The following is a 10,000-nucleotide window of genomic DNA, read 5'->3' as shown; positions in this document are numbered from 1 at the left end:
AAATAGACTAGCATGCATGCAGGGCTACATAAAACTTTAGTGTTGTTTTGGGGGAGAAAACAACAGCAACACTAAAGTGCATGTGAACTTGGTGAAATTATCAAAAGTTATTGCGCATGCATGCACGGGAAATTGTAAATCGTGTTTAATTAGACTACAAATCTTCCAATCACAAACTATACTGTTAGCATGTGCACAAACACAAACATATAGCCTAAAGCACAAAATAATGTGGCTAATTTAAATAAATAAATAAAAATGAATTAATTGTGTAGGATTTACAATTTAATCATGTAACTTAGATTTGATAGCCTATATATATGTTGTAACCGATGAAGATTTTTGAATTTATTTTGTATTTTATTTTTTTGTAGAAAACATTACTCAAGAAGATCTCAGAGTATTAAGTATACAAGACGATTCTTACTGGCGCATATAGATTTGCGAAGAATGTGTTTAGGTTTCTCCTTTCTGTCTCCCGTGTGTGTGTGTGTGTGTGTCTCTCTCTCTCTTTCTCTCTCTCTTTCTCTCTCTCTCTCTCTCTCTCTCTCTCTCTCTCTTCACATCCAAGTCCCATTATTCTTCGGTCAAGTTCAGCGCATTGTACTCCTCCAGTCCGGACCCGATGGATGGATGGCCGCTTCTTATTGGTAGGTGCATGTGGTTACATCACGCTGCTCTCGGTGACGCGCCGTCTTCCTGTTTCCTTCAGCTGTGTCTTAAAGTCAATCTTTTAGTGGTGGAGGAGAGCGCAAGCATCAAACGCTCTGCATCTCCGCAGACACACACACTCTCTCTCTCTCTCTCTCTCACACACACACTCACACACACACACACAGGCTCACACGACGCCAGGCTCTCCACACAGTCACAGAAGAGGAATATTATAGCCAGGAGTAGCGACTCGCAAGAGCCTCTTTTTTTTTTCTTTCTTTTCCCCCCATGCAGACAGATTTTCTACCCATATAGTCCGCGGCTCGCTCGCTCTCATCCGTCACTTTATTTCTAGCCCCCACCTTTTCTTTCTTCTTCCTTTTCCCCGAGAAATTGTTAGATCCAGTTATCGCTCGAGGAGCGAGCGGTCCTGTCCGTTATTTTCTTTTCCATCCAGGAGTTGGTGGGTTTTTTTCTCCCCCTTGTTTCATCTCTAAAAAGGGTAAGTAACCTTCATGTCCTCATGATACCTCCCTCTTGTTCTCCTGCGTGCATGGCGTGCGCTCGCGGTGGGCGGAAAACAAATAAACAAATCAAAAACCATTAACGGCGGAATTTAGTCTTTAATCTACGAGTAGCAAAGCGTGTCCCTTTTTCCGGCATTATTGTACCGAATTGGTTTCCCCTCTTGTCGATGTGTGACAGAGAGAGTTGTGAGAGAAGGCTATCTGTTAGTTGGATCATCATCATCATCATCAGGATGATTTGCGGATGGATCATGTAGCCCACCCTTCCTCATCACGCGGAGAACGGTTCATTTGCAACTTTGTAAAGTAAGTTTTGGAAGCAAATGCGCATTTTTTTCCCTCTGGGCATAGGATTTATATTCTGTATAGACGTCGTTGCGCGGAAACTCTTTGTAAAGTTGTCTGGGTTTCGTTTATTTGGCCATTGTTTAGTTTTGTAGCCTACCGAAGGATAAGCACGTATACGTTTATACGCTATTCAGTCAACCGCTTCCCCGAAGCAAAGACATCACTTTTCCTGTTTGTAGGCTACGAATCTTCTTCGGAAACCTGCAGGTTTTGTCAGTGAACTGTGATTACACATTATATTAGCAGTGGGTATATGCTATAACTGTTTATGCATAATGGTGCGCCATCCAGGCAGCTTCAGCCACCGTCCCAAGTGCACGGACACATGCAGGCAGCACGCGAACAATCCCTTTTAAAATCTGTCCAACAAAGGATAAGTTAGACTTTTTCTTTTAACTTTCAAATCCTTTCGTGAATTCTACACTATAGGCTACTACTGCATTTATTTCCCCCCCTTTTAACAAATCCGAACTTTTTAGCCCTTTGTGTTATTTTGTCACTATATCTTTTTGTTTGTTATCATCAGCATCGACTTACACAGCAGCGTTTTTAGCCGATGGGAAGGGAAGGGGTACAGACAGAGACAGGGGGATTTAAAGCGCTCCAGAGAGCAGCCAGCTCATTGTTCATCTGCGCTCATATTTCCTTGAAATTGTTGAAAGGTCTTCCAAGTGATAGAGTGCGCATGGGCAATGGGAGACAGGTGCGCCGTCGGAAAAGACAGGTGCTGGCGACTATTTCGAGCGATAACGACATAGCCCATTGTTAAGGTCCTGTGGCGTTCAAGTCAAGGTTTTCTTGGAGATATATCACCCTTGTTTGAACTGCTGGAGATGGATGTCCAGACATAGACCAGGGCCATTTGTCAAAGTCAAGTGTGTTTTTATTTTAGACTTGTGGTGGTTAGACGAGGCTTTCCCTTTCTCTATATGCCTAATTAAATTTGTTTTTTAATTTATATCCCTATTTTATATATATATATATATATATATATATATATATATATATATATATATATATATTTGCAGCTTTATATTGGCTGTTCCTATTTGTTTCCATATGTGCTTCTCAATTACACCTGTGTGTGTGTGTGTGTGTGTGTGTGTGTGTGTGTGTGTGTGTGTGTGTGTGTGTGTGTGTGTGTGTGTGTGTGTGTGTGTGTGTGTGTGTGTGTGTGTTAAATAAAGTTAATTGCTTTTGACAAAACAACTTGTTTTTCAATGGCAATGAAAGTGCAGTGGCACATTTAAGAAAATAGTTTAATTGTATCCTCAGCCAATGTAAATGTCTCTCTTCTGTTCACACATGACTTAAAATAAAAGTTGATCACTTTTTTATGGTAAAATGAATCAGTGATTCAGTTTTTGTTTAATTTGATACAATCTCAAGTCGTTACTGATTTGTTTGTGCAAACATTTTTAATATTTACACATAATGTGTAAATGTTAGATTAATAGTTAATGCCGTATTTACTTGCTACATGTTATTCGTATGTAGCCTATGAGTTAACCAATTTGTTGGTTCTATACTAAAAAACATTTTTTTACCAAACTCACTCAACAATAACCTCATTTTAACCAACATAAAAAATATTCTCAAATTTCTACTTTTACCAAATAAAGAAATATCCTGGCAACAATAATTGTTGGCATGCATCAATTGTTACTGCGGAGATTAAAATGTCCCGTTGATTACTTCACACATTTTAGACTGGATTTTGGCTACAAGTGACATGCACCCAATGCTTACACAGGGCTATTGACACAGTGCGGTTGTGACAAAACGTTTCACTTTCAGAGAGCGTTAGGGTTTTTGTGGAGCGCTTTAGGTCGTTCCTTGCCAGAGTTGACACTTGTGACCTATTCATTTGAGCAGAATTAACTGGTCCTGCCAGATGAAAAGACAAGCAAAAAAAACCTGAAGTGAGCTCATGCTGGCACCAAAATCAATAGGCCTTATTTAATTATTTTTCTCTTTTATGTCAGTTCCCCCCTCCCCACACACACACATTTAAGACCATATTGATTTATGCAATAATAACAAAGAAAATAAACATTTGTGTAATTGTAAAATCTTTAACAATAATTTAGAACATGTTAAAAAATTGTTGTTGAATTGGCTGTCAGATATAGTTCATTGATTGAGCCAGACACAGCCAAATGGCCGTAAGAATACTGTTCATGTTTACATCACATTTCAGGGATAATCTTAATCCAACCTTATTCATTTTTCTTCATTTTGCAAGTTAATAGCTCCCATGACGACTCAATACACACACAAACATGGAAATGAGGACAAGTACTTAAGTAATTATCATAATTTTATGCAGCTTTGTGTTCCGTGGGAACTGGTTCAGTGTCACGCGGCGTGTGACAGGGGACAGGATAAAATGTAGGACTCTGCCCTGGAATTCAGAGCCAAGGCCTAATTCTGACCCCATCACTCCTGTTCCCTTGCCATGTTCCCCACTATCATTGGTCCTCACTGCTTAAATGTAATCACGGATGTCGCTGGCCTGGTAGAGAGACACACTGGGAGGGGATTAGCCACTGTCTTCAGATAAATCTCCATGGCTTTTTATATATCAGTGCATATATCACGGCTAATGGAATTCACCGGAGGGAAATGTTTTTAATTATTTCAGTCAATATGAAACCTCATTGTAATTCCCATTCATATTAATTCAAAGTGGTCTAGTCACAAAGAAATGTAATGTTTTTTAAATGCTTTTTTATGGTCCTCATTTAGTGAATGACATAGATATAGCAAATATCCATAATTATTGTGTAACAAATGTGTGTGTTATGCTGCCCTCTCCCTACCTCACCCCAGGTACTCAGCAGCTTTGATCCAAGGAGGATTGGCTCGGCGGGATATGGCCCAATAGCAGCAGCCCGTGATGCCGGACCATGACAGCGATTCCCTCCTGAGCAGACAGACCAAGCGAAGACGTGTGGACATCGGTGTCAAGAGGACCGTGGGCAGCAGCACAGCCTCCCCTGCAGTAGCCACAGTGACCACTGATAACATTGCACGCGCCAAAGCAGCCATTTTCGGTGCCATGAACTCTCTGAGCTCTCACTCCCACCACGGGTCAGACGCTGACTCCATGGAGTGTTCTGTGGTGCAGCCACACGGCGGGCCCGGTGTGGTCTCGGCCAGCGACAGCGAGTCCAAGTCGAATGTGCTCCGCAAGCTGCTGAAGAGGGCCAACTCGTACGAGGACGCCATGATGCCCTTCCCCGGCGCCACCATAATTTCTCAGCTTCTCAAGAACAACATGGCCAAGAATGGAGGAGGAATGGAGAGGCTAGAGCGAGGAGAAAGGGGAGAGAGAGGAGACGGGGGTTTCTCCGGCATGGGTCTGTCCAGCGGAGGTCCGGAAATGCCCCAGGAGGATGCCTGCAGTAACTCCTCCCAGGACAGCAGCCCCCAGGAGTGCCTGTCGCCGTTCGGCCGACCCCCGGGCCTGGGCGCCTTCGACATGGAGCGTCTCAACGACGAGCACCTGCGGGCCAAGCGGGCCCGCGTGGAGAACATTATCCGCGGCATGAGCCACTCGCCCAGCGTGGTGGTGCCCGCGGCCTCGCGCCACTCTGGGGAGCGCGATCGCGACATGGACGGCGACCGGGAAATGGAACTGGGTTGCCCCCCGCCGCAGTCTCAGCAGCAGCAAGCCCCCAGCAGCCCGCGGGGAGGCGAGGTGTGCGGCGGTGGGAGCAGCCGGGAGAACAAGAGGAAGCAGCGTCTGCCTCAGCAGCAGCAGCAGAGCTTCACCCAGCTGGTGTGTCAGAGGAAGGAGCAGAAGCAGGAGGAACGGCGGCAGCTGAAGCTCCAGCTGGAGGACATGCAGAAGCAGCTCCGCCAGCTCCAGGAGAAGTTCTTTCAGATCTACGACTCCACCGACGACTCGGAGCACAACGACATGCACAACGACCTGGGCAACATGTCAGAGGACAGCCCGGGCAGGTCCGACGCGGGTGCCGACGACCGGGGCGGAGATGACGTGCGCTCCGACAACGAGATGTCCGACCTGGACCCGGGCCACTTCTTGGATCGGGCGCGGGCATTGCTCCGGGAGCAGGCCCGTCTCGCGGCGGGAGAGAAGCCACGGAGAGAAGGCCTCGGAGGTCGCGCAAAGGTCCAGGGAGGCCCAGGCACGTCCATGCACGCTGAAGGGAAACAGCTGGCGGAGACACTGAAGCAGGAGCTGAACTCTGCCATGACCCAGGTGGTGGATACCGTGGTGAAGGTGTTCGCCAAGCCGCCACGGCCGACGCCCCAGCAGGCCTTCCCCCCACTCCCCATGCCTCCAGAGAGGTTCGCCGCTGCAGTCAATGGAGACAACCCTAACTTCCACACTTCCCACGCCAATCAGAGGCTGCAGTGCTTTGGCGACGTAATCATTCCCAACCCAATGGACTCCTTCGCGGGCATGCCAGGCATGCCGGGCTCTGCCAATGACCAGACAGAGGCGCTGCCCCTGGTGGTGAGGAAGACCCAGAGCGAGCACCACCACCACCAGTCGTCGGCCGTCGGTGCTCACGGCGGTCACCACCACCCCTCCCTCCACCCTTCCTCCCTCTCCGCCTCCATGGGCTTCAGCCCTCCTTCCTTCAGGCATCCGTTCCCCCTGCCTCTAATGGGTTACCCCTTTCAGAGTCCCCTGGGCGCACCGTCGGGCTGCTACCCGGGCAAAGAGCGCTCCTCACCCGACTCCATGGACCTGTCGAGGGAGACCACCAGCCTGAGAACCAAGATGGCGTCCGGCCATCACATGGCGCACCACCACCACCACCACCACCGTTCCTGTTCGCCCGCCCATCCGGGCAGCACGGCAGAGGGGCTTTCCCTGTCGCTCATCAAGTCAGAGTGCGGCGACCTCCAGGATATGGCTGACATCTCGCCCTACTCGGGTAGCAACGTATCCTTTATTGCAATGCTTCTCAAACTATATTTATGTCAAGGACCCCCAAATTAATATGTATTGTCACAGACCCCCATCTGAACATATAGGGACCCCCATACAAGATACAAAATATTGAAATATAACGTGGTTAAACTGATTTTCATGCTATATTAACACATTTTGCTGGGTCCCCCCCCCCCTCACACTTTGAGAACCACTGTGGAGGTGGTGGTGAGTGGCAGGCGAGGGAGAGAGAGGGGGGTAAACGAAAAGCGCAGCTGGATATTGTAGTTCGTTATAGATTTTTCTTTATCCGCCACTTACACGAACGTCATTCCTCCGTGTTTTCAGGTAGTGTTTAAAAAAAAACACCCACCTGAACACACAGATGAAAAACAAGATGTCTTTTTGCGCCTGCAAATCTAAAGCCTCGGAAGAAGCCTGAGAATTTGTTGATGAATCACAATCCCCACTCCTACTGCTGCTTCTGCTCCCCTCCGTTATACTGCATTGTTATATTTTATTTTTAGACCTATTCCTTCTCACAGCTCCACACAACCTTTCCTTCCATCTTCTCTCCTAAGTGCTTTAAAAGCACTCTTGTCACATATCACTTACTCTCCAAGATTAGGTCCCCATGACATTTGCTGCCCCCGATTCCTTTTATAAAAAATGAAAAAGGTCTGAAAGAGCAAGGAGAGAGATAGGATCCAGAAACTTGGCACACAATGGTGTTATATAGCCTCCCTTATAGGTTAACCCCGATGTGCCCCAATCATGCCCGAGGATAAAGCCCCTATACCCTATGGGAGGCTCAAATTGAATCCCCGGAGACTGAGGGCTAATAGCCTAAACGGATACATTCAGTCCTTCCTCTGTTTCCCATATACCTTCGTAGCCCCTGAGCACTCAACACTCCCTCACCCTTATGAAAGTTTCTGACTTATTTTAAGGCTATAGTTACACATGTAGGAGTTTTGCTTTGGCTTCCTTTCTCTGTTGAGAAAATTAGTCCAGTCACAGCATAGCAATTAGTCAAGTAAATATGTTTTTACACATGTCGGAGGCTTTGTTTGTGTTGATGTGTGTGGCTGTGTTGGTGATGATTACCTGATTACCTCAGGCTGTGTCTTTCTGACTGTTTGTGTGTGCCTGTGTGCAAGAGAGAAAGCAACAGCAATGGTTCGCCTGAGGTCTCTGTAAAGATGTATATTTATGATTGCTGCTTGTGTTGTCTCTTGTGTTCTGCTTATCATCCACCCCTGTTGTAAAAAGCAATCGGTGTCCTTTCTTTTCTCTCTCTCTCCTTTTTTCATTTCATAAAGATCTGTCAACAGCCTGGGGGGCCCTTCGGTTGTTGCTTGGCAGCCAAATACTTTTTTTGTATTCTCCCTCCCTCCCTCGCTCCCCCCTTCCTCCCCCTCCTCCTCTTCCCTGTCTTTTCTTTGATGCAGACGTTAACAGGTGTTTGCAGCGAGCTGTTTATCTTTCATTACCTCGCCTTGTCTTGTCTTCTGACCCAAGGGTGAGCGCTTTCCAGAGATCCATAATCCTTTGCTTCTACGGTCCCCCGATGGAGGGATGAAAAGAGAAAATGAAGAGATATAGAGAGAGAGAAAGAGAGAGGCTAAGAGAATCCAGAAAACAATCAAACAATAACCGCATATGCCAGATGCTGTGGCATTAACAGATGTACTCTCCTAAATAGGAAGAATAGATGGCATGACCATGTGTTTTTCCTTCCTGTGACAAGTTTAACGTTTGAAAACGAAGTTTGCCATTTACTAGACGTGAGCTTTGTAAAGAATCTTCACAGTTGGCTCTGTTGATGTAGAAATACACGTGCAGATATACCAGGAGGCAGGAGTAGTATTTTGTGCTATTTCTGTAACCTTTTCCTTCTTATTAATATTATTATTTCGGAGCCTCAGAAGTAAAGCTGTAACAGCTTGTCAGACATTTTGTGAGGTGTGTTCAAGTTCACCGGCGTTAGGCAGCGTAGCGGAGCAGATGGCCGCCATCAATTTCCTCATTTGTTCTCGCTCCCGACTCAGAATATCTTGTCCTTACACCTGGAATGAGGAAGTGGAGCAGCTATTTTCCTCTCATGACTTTGGGCTTTGGGGAAGTGTTGTGAGAATGATGATGTCTTGTCAGATGTGGCAGGCGAACAGTGGGCCAGCTGGTATGAGGGCACCATCATGGCAAAATAATAGCGTTGCGTGCCACCCCTAAGTCCAATCACAATTACATTTGCAAGCTGTGAGTGAATTGGAGTTGAAAGTGCCTCATCAGGAGATATGGAGCTCCTTAATTGTCAGCTGAAGGGAGTTGATATTTGCGTTCATGGCTTTCAGAGCAAACGTTTGTGTTTCTTAATATTTTATTTTCATTTAAACGTTCAGTGCTAAATATTTACTGGAGGAAAAAATGGAAAACAAATTAATATAGAACTGCAGTACTATTCTCTCCAAAACCATTTTATTTATTTTATATACATTTCTCTGTCTCTCTCTCTCTCTCTCTCTCTCTCTCTCTCTCTCTCTCTCTCTCTCTCTCTCTCTCTCTCTCTGAGTCTGAGGGGCCATTGTATCCCCTGCACTTGGAGCAGATGGCGTGGTGTGGAGAGTGGAGTGCTGCTGTTCTTTTGGCCAGGCCTGCCAGAGCAACACCAGTCTGCCAGCCCCCTCAAACCCCCCCAAGACCCTCCCTGCTTATAGAGACCCCCCCCCCCCCCCACACACACACACACACACACACACACACACACACACACTCTCTCTCTCCCATGCTCTGTAGACAATATCGCCAGGGTCTTTAAGGTGCAAACCCAGTGTGGTTCAGCATTTGCTTGGCTTTTTTTTTTCTCCTTTTAAAACGGGAGCCCTCAGTAACCCATGGGCCAAGGGCAATCCAATCTACCAGCTGATGCCTCCTCCCCACTCCATGGTTACAGCTCTACGTCTGGACACTTGACTGATTTTAACGATGATAGCCACCCCTGGAGATCATAAATAACGTCAAGCAATGCATTTTGTCCACTCAAGTGTAAATAGTCTTCATGAAAACTTAGACCCGTATCCTGTGGGTAATTTAAAGCCCCTTGTCTTGCTCCTGTTTGATGGGGGGGTGGGGGGGGCTTGTTGAAACAGCCTGGGATTTTAACATGCAGCTCCCCAACCCCCTTCCTTCCCCCAGTCCCTTTTCAATGTCTTATCCCCCAGATTGATATTATCAGATGCATTATACGGCCGTTAATTCACCATGGAAATGGTTTGGGCCGGTCGGTGGCGCAGATGTGGTCCAGTCCCCCATCGCTGGCTGAGTCCAAAGCCTCCGAGCCTCTCTCTCTTTCTCCTTCCTCCTCCTGCCTTCCTCCTCCAAGGGTTTGGCAGCAGCAGAGAGACCGGGGGTTGGCGGGGTGGGGGTGGCAGGGGTGGAGCAGCAGAGGGAGGAGAAGGAGGAGGAGGGGTGTAATTGAAGGTTGGAACCGTTCTATCCCTCAAGGTGCCCCCCACCAAACCCACCTCCGCTGCTCTCTCCAGACTGCAGGCTGCGTTAG

The 10,000-nt window shown here is 46.9% G+C and overlaps 1 protein-coding gene across 1 annotated transcript in view; it reads left to right on the top strand.

Annotated features, from left to right (window-relative positions):
- The first annotated feature begins 645 nt into the window (after positions 1-645).
- The window catches only part of prox1a (prospero homeobox 1a), a 37,350-nt gene continuing 27,995 nt past the window's right edge, over positions 646-10,000 (top strand). The window contains exons 1-2 of the mRNA XM_079526302.1: positions 646-1,156; positions 4,362-6,453. Coding sequence (XP_079382428.1) covers positions 4,429-6,453 — 2,025 coding nt within the window. The 5' untranslated portion in view covers positions 646-1,156; positions 4,362-4,428. The remainder of the gene's footprint in view (positions 1,157-4,361; positions 6,454-10,000) is intronic.

Source organism: Electrona antarctica, assembly GCF_951216825.1.
Source record: "Electrona antarctica genome assembly, chromosome: 17".
Lineage (NCBI taxonomy): Eukaryota > Metazoa > Chordata > Actinopteri > Myctophiformes > Myctophidae > Electrona > Electrona antarctica.
This window is presented reverse-complemented; position numbering and strand designations above follow the sequence as displayed.